The sequence below is a fragment of the Ovis aries genome, chromosome 23 (assembly GCF_016772045.2).
Source record: "Ovis aries strain OAR_USU_Benz2616 breed Rambouillet chromosome 23, ARS-UI_Ramb_v3.0, whole genome shotgun sequence".
NCBI lineage: Eukaryota > Metazoa > Chordata > Mammalia > Artiodactyla > Bovidae > Ovis > Ovis aries.
This window is the reverse complement of record NC_056076.1, coordinates 8,345,238-8,362,076: the sequence shown is the minus strand read 5'-3', so window position 1 is coordinate 8,362,076 and position 16,839 is coordinate 8,345,238. Positions and strand designations below refer to the sequence as shown.

Below are 16,839 nucleotides of genomic sequence, written 5' to 3'. Positions count from 1 at the left end.
CAAATGAAGCTCACAGATACAGAGAACAGACTGCTGGCTGACAGATTCTAAGGGTGAGGAAAGGGGTCAAATGGGTCAAATGGGTCAAAAGGTGCAAATCTCCAATTATAGAATAAATAATCATGGGCATGCAGTGTGCAGCATGGTGACTAGGGTTAATAATTCTGCACACTTACTGCACACTTAAAGTTGCTAAGAAAATAGATCTTAAAAGTTCTCATCAAAAGAAACAAATTCTAACTATGTGCAGTTGTAGATGCTAACAAGATTTATTGTGGCAATTACTTTACAGTATCTACGAATATTGAATCATGAGGTTGTACACCTGAACTAGTATGTCAATTGTACCTTAATAACAAAAGGTTGTTGTAATTTTTTGATACTTACTTTATACTTAGAGCAATACATCTCAATTTATACTATCTCATGACTGTTGCCTGATAGACAAATAGGGTTAATTACCACCACTTGAAGTGCAGAAGTAATCTGTGAGGCAGAGTATTTAAATCCTTTCCTTCTAGAAATAGCAATAAACATTTAAGGAAAAGCAAAATTTATTTTGTACTAACTCTCATATTCCATATAAGAGAAAACACAGTCAGTTCCTCTTCTAGATAAACTAAATTAACTAAATGGTTTTCTGAAGTGTTATAATACTTCTAGGCATCTGTAATAGCAAAATGCATGCACATTTTAAAATCTCAAATATATGTAATTAATTGCAGTTATAACTGAGAAAGTAACAGCTACCACTTACTGCCTGCTCTGTATTGAGACATGAAGCAATGTCTTAATATAAATTAATCTTAATAATCTTTAAAACTTAAAAATATTTCGGTTCAATGAATGCATATATGAAACATACTGTTTATTCTTCCTATGTTTTAGCTATGGTAGAGCAGAAGTCTCTGGGTCAGTCATCACTGAACACAATTAGATATATTTTTGGAGATCATGTTATTATAGGTTTTTCCCTTATTTTCTGTTGACAATGTATTTCACTAATTCTAAATGGATATCAAGACATAAGGTGAAAATATATTTTCCCTGTTCAGCTATTGTGATTTAACTGACCTTTGTCTTATTTAAGAACTGAAGAAGTGAGAGATGGAGACAGTCTAACAACCCGATCGTTCCTGTTGGGAAGTTTATTGTCTGGGATTACCTTTTTAAAGTTTATGTTCCTTAATTATTATTAATTTTGGCTTCCATTGGGACAACTTAAAATGGTCCCTTTCAACTGCTTATAAAAAAGCATATGCCATTGTTTTGTTAAAGTTTGTCTGTAGTGTCCTTCCTTCAAAATGTGAGGATGTAAATAAACTCTGTAGAGATTACTTATATGCTATTGAAAATACCAGTCATAACACTGTTCTAGTTGTTTGACTGTGACTAGCGAATTTCTGGAATGTCTGTCTTCTGAAAAACAGAAATACATTGTGTGGAAGAGGAAGTTATGTATGTCAATAACATTTTACAGTGCATTCCTTACAAATACTTATTTAAATACAGAATTATTTAAATTTTTAGTTACTCAAATTCAAGTGTATTTCCATTTCATTATTTTACTGCCCCTCAAACTGTATAATATTCATACGTTATAAGGTATCTCAGTAAGTGTGTTGCTTGTAAGCTACCCTGTGGTGTCTGGTTATGGCAGCCTCAACAGACTAAGACATGGTTGGAGCCTGGTGTTAATCCATTTTTAGCACCAGTGTACTTCAGTTGACCCCCAGAGGATGAGATGTTTGGATGACCCAGTGGACATGAGTTCGAGCAAATTCCAGGAGACAGTGAAGGACAGGAAAGCCTGGAATGCTGCAGTCCATAGGGTCTCAAAGAGTCGGACACAACTTAGTGACTGAACAACAACCTACAACTAAAGCATGATTTTGCTTGTAGGAGCAGTGTTTCTGGCATCTCAAGTGCAAGTCTTAATGTGTATATCAAGGTTTCTCCAGTACAACCGGAAGGAACCTCAGCTTATCCCCAGAGCAGTGAGATCTCTAAAGCTCTCAGCTCCTCAGTATCTGTTTTCTGCAGGGCCTTCCAGAATCGAGTCTTGCACGTGATCAACACAGGACCTGTTAGAGGACCTAGGACATATTCTATGCAGACATTTGGAGTGTGTCTCTCTCCTTAAACCCCAGCCACTCCCACAGTCCCAGACTCTGCTCTGTGTCTCCTGCACTCACTGAGACCATATTCTCAGTTGGGCTCTATTTCTCTGTGCAGCATTTTGAAAAATGTTCCTCGTGAGACATGCAGGTTTAGTGTAGGTCCCATTTCAAATACTTCCCTTCTAAAATTCACGGCATAATCCATTGCTTTCAAATGCCTTTTTATATGTATTTTATACATTCTGTCCCATTTTTATAACTATTTACAGCAGTTGGATAAGTTTGATACCAGCTATTTCATCTCGCTCAGAAACTATTAGTTCTTCACATATACTTCAGCCACTCCCAATAAATCAGAAAATTCAATTAAATCTTTTATGTTCAAATTTTCTCCCCATCTTTCTGCTACTACTCTGGTCTAAATTATCATAAACTCTTCCCTGGATTCCTACACTAGCTTTCAACTCATAGCTCCAGTTCCAGCACATATTTTAGAGAGTGGAATTCTAGAAATATAACATATTATGTCCCTCTCTGGGTGAAATTTTTCAGTAGCTTCTCATTAAACTTAAGAGTAAATATTTGAATTCCTTCCAGTATTTGGGATGACGTAAGCCTTCTAAATGGTTTTCTATGCACATCTCTGTTTCTTCTTTATGTTTCAGCAATACTGATTTTTTAAAATTTATGCATCTCCAAAATTTTACCCACAGCTATACTTTTAGCAGCCTGATTTTTTTTTTTTTTTTTAATGAACATGACATGCTCATTATTCTTCCCCTGACTTCTTTCTCCAGTTTCAGGTGACAGCTTAAGTGTTACTGTCTCGGTGAGGCATTTCCTGATCCCATAAAACTTTACTCTTAAATCTCCCAGCATCCTAATCTTTTAGCTCAAGCCACATACCATAATGTGATTCCCCACTTATACACAGGTGTATGCTTTTAATGTCTATTTTCCATATGTAAGCATCATGAAGACGGGGGTCTTGTCTTTGTTTTAATTAACACTCTGTGCCCAATGATATTACATGGTATGTGGTACATAATAGCTGTTACAGAAACATTCACTGAATTAAAGAAAAATATATAATATTTAACTTCAGAAAGAAGGAGGTTTCAAAGTCAACATCTGGAGGTTTAACAATTAAAATTTTCAAAGAATCTTTAAGAATTGGAACTGGAAGCAATCAATAAGATTACTTATCCAAGCACCATGCTTATTTAATAATCCCTTTGATAACATCACCTATACTTGAATCATTCCAGAATCAGGGACTATTTCACAAGGAATTATATTCTATTTTTAGACAATTCTTATTATTTTAAATTTACAAAGTTTATTAAATTTTATATTATTTAAATTTATATAATTTAAGCCTTCTATTGAAATGTTTTACTTATAATCTTATGGCGAGTGGTCTCTCACTTTTACAAAAGAATTCTGACAATACCCACATTTTTTTCCTTTTATATTTCTTCTGAAATTAACTAAAGTCGTAATTAAAAATGAGAATTATTCTTACATCTTACTGTGTTACAAAGTGACATTCCATTTTGGATGCTTTAACATTATTGGCATTCTTTGAGCTATATGTTAGATCTATTTATCACTGTGCATAGTTAATGATTCATATTTGCATGTACTATAAGAAAGAAATTTTGAATGTGAGTCAAAATATAGACAAAAACACAAATTTATGGAAGGAGAGTCTTTTAGCTAACATTAACAAAGATATATGAAAAATTTAACTACAATGTTCACATCTGCCCATTATTGTCAAAAAAGAAATGAAAATCTTCGTGTGTATGTATGCATTACAGTAAACAGTAACTGTTTTGAATGAGAAGACTCATGTAACATAGAAAATCTACTTAACGCACTTTAGCTCAGTGTATGTGCATGGTCTAGAAACATATCTATACTCTGTCTCACAGAACTGTAAAACAGTCAAATGAGAAAACACATTTGAAAGCATTTTTAGTTTTCAAGTGAAATGTTCTAATACTGCCCACTGTAATCATAAATAATTTTAAAGAATTGTTATATATATTTTAAAAATAAGTAAAATAAAAGACTAATCATAGACACAGTTGTTTGCTTCTATATGCATGAAGCAATTTGCAAAACTGAATTATTTTGTTACCACGGTCTCTGTTTCTGAATCATTTTTATCACCCCTATTTTTGGGGATGTATTTGTTGGGTTTGCTGACAGAGTGACCCACTTTCTCCCAGCTCTTCTTTGAGACTATATTAGACCCTTCTAAAATTGTATTAACTTTTATGGGTCACTATATGAGTTATTGCTTCAGCACAGTAAGTTACATTTTCCAAACTGCTGCCAATGGATCTTCATTAATCTGGGGAAATGGAAGTGTTTGGTGGTATAATTACATATTGTATCCTTTCAAGATTCTGGGTGAGTAAAAATAGAAACCATGTATGAGATAATGGTGTTTTAGCTACGATACTAAAATCTAATAGCACCCATTTACACATTCATATGTAAAATGCTGACATGAGAATATATAAGCAGTCCTTTTCAAAATGCTGTGGTAAGATTATACATTGATCGTGCTTTCTCTAAACATAGCAGTAAGAAATAAGACCTGTTTTTATAAAGTCATTAAGAAACCTAAGCGTGTTTAGTGGTACAGATAAAACTGTTTATTAGCCAGAAACAACAGAGAAACGTACAACAGCAGTGTAGCTGCAGGCAAGAGTGTGCCTGTCTCTGGATCCAAATGTGGGCCGTGATGAATATGACTCAGGGTGGCAAGAACCAAATTCCCCCCTTATAGAGCAAAGGGAAAAAGGGAGAAAAGACATTCACGACACTTGAAGAATCTCCCAAATTTCTCATCATTATCAAAAGCCTGTACAAAACTGATCAAGATAAAAGGAGGAAACACCTATTCTTGTAGGTTTTATCAACTTTAAGAAACAGATAAAAAAACATTTTAGAGAAATTCAAAAGCTCGTTCCTTAACGTATGTTATGAGACAGGAAGTTATTAACACTTAAACTTGATAAAAATAGTATAAGAGAAAAGAATTACAGGTTTATGTATGATTATGGGTGAAAAAAATTCTAAGTGATAATTTTGGCACATGGAACCTAGAAGTGTTATAAAATATTCATCATGACCATATGGTGTTTATCCTCAGAATTCAAGAAAGGTTCTCTATCAAAAATGTATTAATATATTCTACCAATTCAACTCAGAAAATGGAATGATTATTATAAAAAAATAAAACAATTTTAAAATGTTAACCCATTTTCGTAGTTAAAACTAAGAATATCTGAGAAGTTCCTTTTTCTACTTAGAATTTCTACTTTAAAGATATCAAATATTATTATTTACAGGGAATCATTTAAATTTAGGAGTTCAGAAACAAACTAAAATAGCAAAAATAACCAGTAAATCTGCTATTCAAAGTTGTACCACAGTAGATGAATAAGCAAGAAGAAAGAGGCAATTGTGCTATTATATACAGACAAAACATATATCCAAGACAAGGTATAGACCCATTATATAAAAAGTTAAATTTTCTTGATAAAAGTTCAATTAACTAAAGATAATAAGAAAAAATTCAAATAACAATTCAAACTCTATGAAAAAAATATTTAAAATATGGCTCTGAACAAACCAAAACAATGGATAACATGTTATGATAAGAATGTCATTTCTCTCCAGACTAATCTTTAAGTTCATGTATTTCCAATCAGAATATCAACAGAAATCCACATGGAATTTATCAAATTGTATTGATATTCATATAGGAGGGAGTAAAGAAAGTAGTTGGTGGGAATGCAAACTAGTACAGCCACTATGGAGAACAGTGTGGAGATTCCTTAAAAAATTGCAAATAGAACTACCTTATGACCCAGCAATCCCACTGCTGGGCATACACACCGAGGAAACCAGAACTGAAAGAGACACATGTACCCCAATGTTCATCGCAGCACTGTTCATAATAGCCAGGACATGGAAACAACCTAGATGTCCATCAGCAGATGAATGGATAAGAAAGCTGTGGTACATATACACAATGGAGTATTACTCAGCTGTTAAAAAGAATTCATTTGAATCAGTTCTGATGAGATGGATGAAACTGGAGCCAATTATACGGAGTGAAGTAAGCCAGAAAGAAAAACACCAATACAGTATACTAACACATATATATGGAATTTAGGAAGATGGCAATGACGACCCTGTATGCAAGACAGGAAAAAAGACACAGATGTGTATAACGGACTTTTGGACTCAGAGGGAGAGGGAGAGGGTGGGATGATTTGGGAGAATGGGAATTCTAACATGTATACTATCATGTAAGAATTGAATTGCCAGTCCATGTCTGACGCAGGATGCAGCATGCTTGGGGCTGGTGCATGGGGATGACCCAGAGAGATGTTGTGGGGAGGGAGGTGGGAGGGGGGGTCATGTTTGGGAACGCATGTAAGAATTAAAGATTTTAAAATTAAAAAAATAAATAAATTAAAAAAAAATAAAAAAAGAATAAAAAAGAATAAAAATAAATAAATAAAAATAAAAATTAAAAAAAAATAGGTATGCTATTTCTGAAAGCAAAAAAAAGGAAAGTATCAGATATTGATAATCATTTAGAACTATGATAATTAAGGTAATGGATGTTGGCTTCATAGATCACAAGCCATGTTCTGACCTTGTGGAAAACTGCACAGCAAGCAAGTAGAATGTGTTCAACTTGTTCATAGATAAACACCCCTGAACAGTATTTCCTATTAAAATCAAATATAAGAATGTCCACATTTTCCAACGAACATTTCTTTTAGCCATTTTAGAAATTACAAATTTAAAAACAAGGCCAGGTGGTGAGATTATGTCTTCTTATAATTTATATTACTTTAAAAATGAACTAATACAGTGAACATAAGTAAACACCAAGTCTTTTTTTTCCCCTCTGTGACTGTAATGTTTTCACTATTTTGATAAACAGTTATCCACACATATATGTCATAGATAAATAAATGGATCGGTGAATGGACAAACAGAAGGAAAAAGAAAGGTAATTCCATTATTTCAAGAATATTCTTTGTATTGCTCATTGCTTTAAACCAAACACTTAGAACAATGTCTGGAACATTTCACATGTGTAAGAAATATTTTCTTTAATATAAAAATACTAATTTACCATTAAAGAAATCTTATATACTTAACTGCATTCCCTTTATTTAAAAACACTATCACGGCAGCTGGATTAGATAATTTAGTGCTGAAATTTCATAGAAGAGGTCATATTGCGTATTTCACATTTGCAAAAGGTAATTTTTTTGGTGGTGAAACTGAGTAAGACATTTTAGAGAGTAGAAATAAGGAAATGTTACCTCAGTGGTGGTTTACCAGTTTTTCTAGACTTGTAAGTTAACAGATATTTGAAACCTACACTATTCAGATTGAAAATGTAATAGTATATAAGACCTATAGAAATAGAAGCACAATTTCTGTTCTTTTATTTCTGAGTTCAGAATCCAAATGCAGATGTGAGTAAAGCCTTATATTTAAGTTTTGAAGGTAAAGTGAATATTGTGATAGGAAAGCTTTGACATTTTAAAAGATGGAATTCCAAGACAGCAAACAAAGATTCTAATCTTTCTTGGCCATGTGTGTTTGCACACAAATGCTTGCATTATTTACAAGAACATGAGCGGGTAATCATCTCACTTACTTATTTGCATTTGATATTGATTGATATTGTTTCTTAATAGATTTTCTTCATCATTCTCTTATTTTGATTTAGAGATGATAAACTTATATGTGAATGAACAAATCTGCTCTTTTCTATATAATCTGTATATCTCTAAATCTTTTGTTTCCATGAATGAGAAGTTATAAAATATGAAATCATCCTGTGACTCTTTATTTCTTCATGGTACAGTGAGAAAAGGAAATTAAAGCTAAATTCCATCAACCTCATGAATGAATAACTACACTGTACATTAAATCTTATCTTGTATTTCATAGTATAGCTAAGAATCTCACATTCACACTTCAGTGGAGCTATGCTTTTAAGAGCATTCTTAAAGCAGCTACCTGAAACAATTTTAAATGTTCTGTTTTCAGACATACAGAAATATACACACACATGTGGTCATTTCTTCTATTCTTTTAATATATTTGTTTTTTCTTTCTGATTTACTTCATTCTGTATGACCTGAATGTAAGGTCATACATTACAAAACACAGGGAGAACACTCTTTGATATGAATGACAGCAAAATCCTTTTTGACCCACCTCCTAGAATAATGAAAATAAAAACAAAAATAAACGGGGCCTAATTAAACTTAAAAGCTTTTGCACAGTCAAGGAAACCATAAACAAGATGAAAAGACAACCCTTGGAATGGGAGAAAATATTTGCAAACTTCGGTTCAGTTGCTCAGTCATGTGACTCTTTGTGACCCCATGGACTGCAGCATACCAGGCTTCCATGTCCACCAAATTTTGGAGCTTGTTCAAACTCTTGTCCATTGACTCAGTGATGCCATCCAACCATTTCATCCTCTGTCGTCCCCTTCTCCTCCTGTCTTCAATATTTCCCAACATACGGGTCTTTAAGGAGTCAGTTCACATCACGTGGGCAGAGTATTGGAGTTTCAGCTTCAACATCAGCCCCTCCAAAGAATATACAGGACTGATTTCCTTTAGGGTAGACTGGTTGGATCTCCTTGTATTCCAAGGGATTCTAGAGAGTCTTCTCCAACACCACAGTTCAAAAGCATCAATTCTTCAGTGCTCAGCTTTCTTTATAGACTAACTCTCACATCCGTACATGACTACTGGAAAAAGCATAACTGACTAGATGGACCTTTGTTGGCAAAGTAATGTCTCTGCTTTTTAATATGCTGACTAGGTTGCTCAAAGCTTTTCTTCCAAGGAGTAAGCATCTTTTAATTTCATGGTTGCAATCACAATCATATCTCCAAAGATATACAGATGACCAGCAAACACATGAAAAGATGCTCCAAATCACTAATTATTAGAGAAATGTAAATCAAAACTACAATGAGGTATTACCTCACAATAGTTAGAATGTCCATAATCAAGAAATTTACAGACAATAAGTGCTGGAAAGGGTGTGGAGAAAAGGGAACCCTCTTGCACTGTTGGTGGGAATGTACACTGATTCAGCCACTATGAAGAACAGCATAGAGACTCCTTGAAAACTAAAACTATCATATGATCCAGCAATCCCACTAATGGCCATGTACCCTGAGAAAAGCATAACTCAGAAAGACACGTGCACCTCAGTGTTCATTGCAGTACTGTTTACAATAGCCAGGATATACTTTTAACATACAATAGCATAACTTGGTGAAACGAACTGAAGGATTTGAGGCAGGTAAAAGATAAGGATTTAAACAAAAGATCTTTATATGCATAATTAGTATGTAACATTTCTATAAATGGATTAACATAATTTTTCATTCATATTTTTGGTCTACTATGGTATTCCCATTCCTCATTTTTATAATATCTTAGTTCACTGATATATTTTTGCATAGAAGTATGCTTTAGAATGTGAAAGCACGGCATTTGATCTAAGGAAATATCTCCCTATTTTTGTACCCATAGTGACTTCTAAAGACAAGAGAAATGGCCTTGAATTCAAGGGTAAGTGTCTAACTCTTCACAATAACCAGATTAAGCTAACTAAAAATTATGCAGGATATGGGACAATAGATTCTATGTTGTTCTTCAATTCTAATATAAACCATTGGCACCTAAATATTTTCTATCATCCTTTAAGGCATCTAGAATGTATATTGTTAAATTGCAGTCTATTATACAACATTTGTGAACATCTTTTTGGTACATTTTTGTCTTTTTAAAATTAAGCTAAAACTCTGTACATTCTAATTTCTTTTTTTTTTTGATAAATTCCATATGTTACACTTTGAAAATGCCCTTTATGTGTAGACTTCCACTTCCTTGTTTAAATGTTTTACATAAGGTATTTTCTTCCTTTCATAGCTACATGCTAAATAACTTTAATTATAATTTTAAAAATGTTTATATTGAAATTGTCTGATTCGGAGAAAATGCAGATCATGTCAATGAGCTATACTATTTCCGCTGAATTTTACATTTTAAGTAATTTCCATTGTTGGTGTGTTTTTCATGATTTAAGATTTAACTTTGACATTGATACTGCACAAATTTGTATTTGAGTTTTATATCATCAATTGGCACCTCAGAGTTGATGCCTAAGAAACTGAGTGGTAGAGTCACACAGCTCTTCAAGATTTACAATATTATCTTATTATTATTATTGCCACGTCTGTCAAGAACACTATAGAACTCTGGCTGTAAAACTTGCTTACACATTCAAATGTGAAGACAAAAATATTGATTCAATCACAGATAATTTTCTAGTAGCACAGTTGATGTTCCATGTTTACTTCTGGTTATTAAATTTTGATGATTAATCATCTCTATGACATATGCAATTGACAACCTCAAATAGCAAAAATTAATGATGACATGTCATTTCAACTTTTAAGAACATGTCTTCTGCTTTTAGAAATTCCCATTTTGAAAAGAGATTAAGTAAAAAGGAAGTAGTTTATTTGGATTGGTTTGCATGTGTGTAAGCAGGAAGTTGACAGAATTTGCATTTTTTAACTGTAAGCAGAAAAATCTCAGAGACCCATACAAATCTGAATTTCCCCTTTGGTTGAAAATAATACCAAGCTCATAAATGCCAGCTGATTTCTGATAGAACTCCCACAAAATTGTATTTTATTGTATTTGTTACTTTTTATCTCTATGGAAAATAAGGTCAGTCAAATTGCTATAATATTCATGCCTCATTTATCTATTTGCAATAGAATTGCTAGTGCAGAAATAAAGAACAAGATATGATTCTGGGAGGGAGAGAAGGAAAGAAGATTAGCTAAATTGCTTTTAACTCCTCTAAGATAGTTAATTAAAATCAACTTATGCTACCATATCTTCTGCTTATACCTCATTTCATTATGTTAGCTTTATTTACTAAATTTATTAAATCTATTACATTTGGGTATATAAAGATAAATATCTCATCTATTTAAGTCATATAATCAAATATTAATTCTGGCCACAGAATTTAAATTTTAAGTTTTTGCCATAGAATCTAAAATTTAGTGTGTATTTTTATTAAATGAAAAATATTAAATTTGAAAACCTGAAACGTTGTTAATAAAATTTTCAGAGGTAATTTCATGGACCCATGAATTCCCACAAATATTTTCATTGAGGGGCCAATGGTGTGTGGTGGATTTTATTAGCACTATATTTACAGATCTAGTGACTGCAGCCATGAAATTAAAAGGCGCTTTCTCCTTGGAAGAAAAGTTATGACCGACCTAGATAGCATATTCAAAAGCAGAGACATTACTTTGCCAACTAAGGTCCGTCTAGTCAAGGCTTTGGTTTTTCCTGTGGTCATGTATGGATGTGAGAGTTGGACTGTGAAGAAGGCTGAGCGCCGAAGAATTGATGCTTTTGAAATGTGGTGTTGGAGAAGACTCTTGAGAGTCCCTTGGACTGCAAGGAGATCCAACCAGTCCATTCTGAAGGAGATCAGCCCTGGGATTTCTTTGGAAGGAATGATGCTAAAACTGAAACTCCAGTACTTTGGCCACCTCATGTGAAGAATTAACTCATTGGAAAAGACTGTGATGCTGGGAGGGATTGGGGGCAGGAGGAGAAGGGAACGACAGAGGATGAGATGACTGGATGGCATCACTGACTCGATGGCCGTGAGTCTGAGTGAATTTTGGGAGTTGGTGATGGACAGGGAAGCCTGGCATGCTGCGATTCATGGGGTCACAAAGAGTCAGACATGACTGAGGGACTGAACTGAACTGAAGTGAACTGAATAAACATTGGTTAGGATACTAAGAGACTTTATAATACTAGTATATTAAAACTTGTAATGGCCAACTGATATTTTTTATTTAACTCCTGAAATTCTTTCATAACTAGTCATATATTAGAGAAACTTATTTGGACAGGGGCTTAAATATAAAATACATGTAGATACTTGCTTGTTATAAAAATATATATTATACTGTTAGTAATATCGACAAATAGAATTATTGAGAAAGTTTCAAACTTTGCTAGATTTTCATTGAATCATATGAAGTATTTGAGAGCCTGAAACTATTATTTAGTTAGAGAATAACTGTGTCAGGGAAATATAAGTGGGAATGAAATGATCCACCCTGTGAAAGTCCAGCTTTGCCTTTATGTCTTTTCTTCATATATATGTATATATCTGTGAGTTACCACTTCTGAAGTATATTGGTTTAGACCAGTGTCCTCACTAGACCTTTATCAGAGATGAGGGTCTTCACCATCCTTAGCCCACACCACACAGTCTCCACCTGGATCCATCAGCATTCTCTGCAGGTTCACCCTTCTCCAGAGGCAACCTGCACCCACCCACCTGTCTTTTGATTTCTCAGAGTGTATGGCTTATTCATTTTCAATGTCTCTATTATTTATTTTTATTGAAGCAGAGTTGCCTTATACTATTACTGTTAGTTTCAGGGGGTATAGCAGTGCCTTTTTTTTTAATGGATTATAAGGTTATTATGAAATACTGGCTATATTCCTTGTGCTATGTATTATATACTTGTATCTTAATTTATACCTAGTAGTTTGTACCTCTTAATCCCCTTCACCTATCTTGTCAACCCTTTACACTCATTCTCATCTCTGGTAACTACTAGTTTGTTCTCTGTGAGTCTGTTTCTGTTATGTTTATTTGTATTATGTTTTAGATTCCACATATAAGCAAAAATACACTGCACTTGTCTTTCTCTGTTTGACTTCATTCACTAAGCATAGTACCCTCCAGGTTCACCCATGTGGTCATAAATGGCAAGGTGTCATTCTCTTTTATGGTTGAGTAATACACGTGTGTGTGTGTTTCACATCTTTACCACTCATCTGTTGACAGACACTTAGGTTGTTTCCATATTTTGACCATGGCAAATAACGCCACTGTGAATGTCAGGGCATATAGATCTTTTTGAATTACTGTTTTCATTTTCTCTGGATAGATACCCAGGAGTGGAATTGCTGGATTATCAAGGAAATGCAAATCAAAACCACAATGATATAGCACCCCATTGCTGTCAGAATGCCTGTTTTCAAAAAGACAAGAAATAATAAGCACTGGCGACAATGTGGAGAAATGGAAACTTAGTACTGTTGCTGGGAGTGTAATTGGTGAAGCCACCATGGAAAACAGTATGCAGGTCCCTCAAAAATTAACAATGGGACTACTTTTGCTTTTTAAAATACAAATTTTTACATACCGACACCCCACCCTGTATTCCTTATTCCAGGATCATGTAAAAGTTTTTCCTCTTTCAAACAAATTTATCCCATTTACTCTGATCTTATTTTCCCTAGCTTATCTGGAATCTAAATTTGGCCATGAAGCTTATTTTCTCTTGTCACAGACTTTCTGACTTTGTACAAGCTTCTTCGATGCTGCCTGTCAAACATATACTTAAGTTTCTGAGTGATTTCACCTTTTACAGTTCCATTTTTAACTTTCTTTCTTGCAGATTCCTCAGGCTGAATATTCCCTAGTGACTAATAACTATGTCCATTTCCTCAATTTACCATTTATATTAACTTAATACATGTTTCTATAAGGCATCCTATATGCTGAGCATTGCTGCAAGCAGTATTGTATTTTTAATGCATTATTATATTTTAAGCATATGTACTACATGTGTATAACTCAATCCATCTGTTCTTAAAGACCATGAAAAATTGTTTTTGATTATGAAAGCATATTTTCGCATTCCAGAAAACCTCAGAAAATCGAAAAAACATGTAATAACAAAAGTTATTCACAATCTCAAAAGTCAGAAATACTGATAACATTTTGCTCGATTTTGCATAGTTTTGTAAGTGTCTATGTGTATGCATACGTTCATTTTGTGTATTTATAATGTATGTATGTATTTGGATGATCCTAAGAGCTAAGAATTGCATATTTACTCTGTTATGCATTGCTCTAAGTAGAATTCTGCATAGAAGTACTGATGCTGAAGCTGAAGCTGCAATACTTTGGCCACCGGATGCAAAGAACTTACTCATTTGGAAAGACCCTGATGCTGGGAAAGACTGAGGGCAGGAGAAGAGGATGACAGAGAATGAGATGATTAGATAACATCATTGACTCGAAGGACATGAGTTTGAGCAAACTCCAGGAAATAGTAAGAGACAGGGAAACCTGCTGTGCTGCAGTCCGTGGGGTTACAAAAAGTCGGACACAAATTGGCAAATGAACAAGTAGAATTCAGCCATCTAATCTCAATATCAACTGTGTATTTATTTCCCCCATTTCAAAAAGGATGAAACTGAGGAAAAGAGAGCTTAAGTAATTTGCTTATTAAGTAACAAATCTGGGATTCACATTCAGGCAGCCAGACTCTGAAGTCCATAATCATGTATATAATGTCTGTTCTATACAACCTCTCTCTGGACACACACAAACACTCTCAGACTTATGCATATACTAAATATATATCTATATGCTAGCTACATGATTACATAATATAACCACAATTATATCTATGCAGATTTGACCCTTTTTATCCAAAATTATTTTTAAATATTGCACCATTTTTAGATTATAATATTCTAAGGTATGGATGTGAGAGTTGGACTGTGAAGAAGGCTGAGCACCAAAGAATTGATGCTTTTGAACTGTGGTGTTGGAGAAGACTCTTGAGAGTCCTTTGGACTGCAAGGAGATCCAACCAGTCCATTCTAAAGGAGATCAGTCCTGGGTGTTCATTGGAAGGACTGATGCTAAAGCTGAAACTCCAATACTTTGGTCACCTTATGCGAAGAGTTGACTCATTGGAAAAGACTCTGATGCTGGGAGGGAGTAGGGGCAGGAGGAAAAGGGGACAACAGAGAACGAGATGGCTGGATGGCATCACCGACTCAATGGACATGAGTTTGAGTGAACTCCGGGAGTTGGTGATGGACAGGGAGGCCTGGCATGCTGCAATTCATGGGGTCGCAAAGAGTCGGACACGACTGAGCGACTAAACTGAACTCAACTGAAGGTATGAATGTGCTTCCCTGGTGATAAGAATATATTATTGGAAGCTATTCTATTGTTAAACATTTTTCTTTCAAATACTTAAATATTGTCCATATCATTGCAATAAATATCTATGCATATAAATTTCTGTTCTAATTTTTCATTATTAACTTAAGAATACTCTGGGGACAGAGGAGTCAGACACAGTCACTGATGTTTGGGTGTTTTAGTGAGTCAGTGTGGGGAAGTTTGTGGGGGGTTGGCAGAAAGGGAGAAAAAAATAGATGCAAATATGAGTAAGACCCCATACTATTTGAGTGCTGGACAGGAACTATCAGTATACTGTATAGACAATAGTGAGAGAGAAGAAGCTAGATGATGGTTTATCTTATTTGTACTAACATGAAAATATCATGGCGAAGAACTATAGTTTGGCCAGGGAATCTAAAGGGCTTCTAATAATTCCTCCTGAGGTGTCTTGGGAAAGGAAAAATGACCATCCGTATGAAAAATTTGATGAATGTAGGCTATTCATTCGATTATCTTAGCCTCACTGCTGATTTTGTTTTCTTCCATGAATCACTTGGCTCCACTATAGGCCAAGTTTAGATGGATTAGGTATTATCCAACCTCTCTTGCTTTTAATACAGTGATTTTCTTCCCTTTCATTTCTATGGTTGGGTTTTGGTAAAATAGTCTATTGCTTTTCATGTTTAAATCTTTTCAACACCATGGATAGTTTATGTATTTGTGGTCTTATTCCAAATGATCACTGAAGTAAGACTGTTGGGAGTGAGCAGAGCTTGAGGCCAGCCTGTTTTTGTGGCTCAGGGAAGGCATCTTTACTTCTTCTCAGGCATTGCCTCAGGGCCAACTGGACTTGTAGTGATCTACTTACATAATCCTGATTTAATTTTTCTTATGGGAAATTATGCAAGTTCAGGAGCTCTACACCCTTGTATTGAAATAATTATTTTCAAATTCCCCAAGAGTGGTTTTCCAATTCAAGGGAAGAAAAACATTCATCCCAAGACTAATAAAATGTCCACCACTAAGAAGTGTTTTGAAAAGCAATGTTTAATTTTTTTCTTCATAGGCTTCTTTTTTGTAAAGGAAAAGGATGTTTATGTTCAGAGTCATGAAGCAAGAAACTATTCTGGTTTCTTACATACTAAGCGGAAAGAGGAAATAATGCTTCATCTACTTCCCTAAGTCTGTGTGACTGCAGTTAGACCTTCTGGTAGCTTTTTATTATGGGTGAGAGTCTGCTCAGTGTGTTTTAATTTCTTCAGAAGACAAGCTCCCATCTGTAAGGAAATTACACTCTGCCATGACTGAGCGTACAGAAATTATTTTTCAGGGAGGCAGAGAAAAATAGAGAACAACAGAACTATAAAAAGTAAAGAATTCAAGTAATCTGGATCAAACCAAAGGAAGGAATATCTTGTGGATGTCCCTTAGAACACAGGACATTGTTCATCTTTATAAAACTCACCTGCTCCACCTTACAGAATCAGCCTTACTACACTGATTCCTTTCCTAGTTTTATTTTCTTTATGCAAACTATATAGCCTTAACATTGAGAGAGTCAGTTCCTAGGCAGGTCGATAAGAAG

General features: G+C 34.4%; 1 protein-coding gene across 3 annotated transcripts in view; it reads left to right on the top strand.

The window, feature by feature from the left end:
• The window catches only part of CCDC102B (coiled-coil domain containing 102B), a 291,274-nt gene extending 275,906 nt beyond the window's left edge, over nt 1-15,368 (top strand). For 2 of the 3 annotated variants that reach the window (XM_060405587.1, XM_060405586.1), the window contains one exon: nt 9,737-15,368. In XM_060405587.1, the coding sequence (XP_060261570.1) occupies nt 9,737-9,746 (10 nt within the window). In that variant the 3' untranslated portion in view covers nt 9,747-15,368. The remainder of the gene's footprint in view (nt 1-9,736) is intronic. The other variant, XM_004020403.5, reaches the window with a different exon arrangement.
• The last annotated feature ends 1,471 nt before the right edge of the window (nt 15,369-16,839 follow it).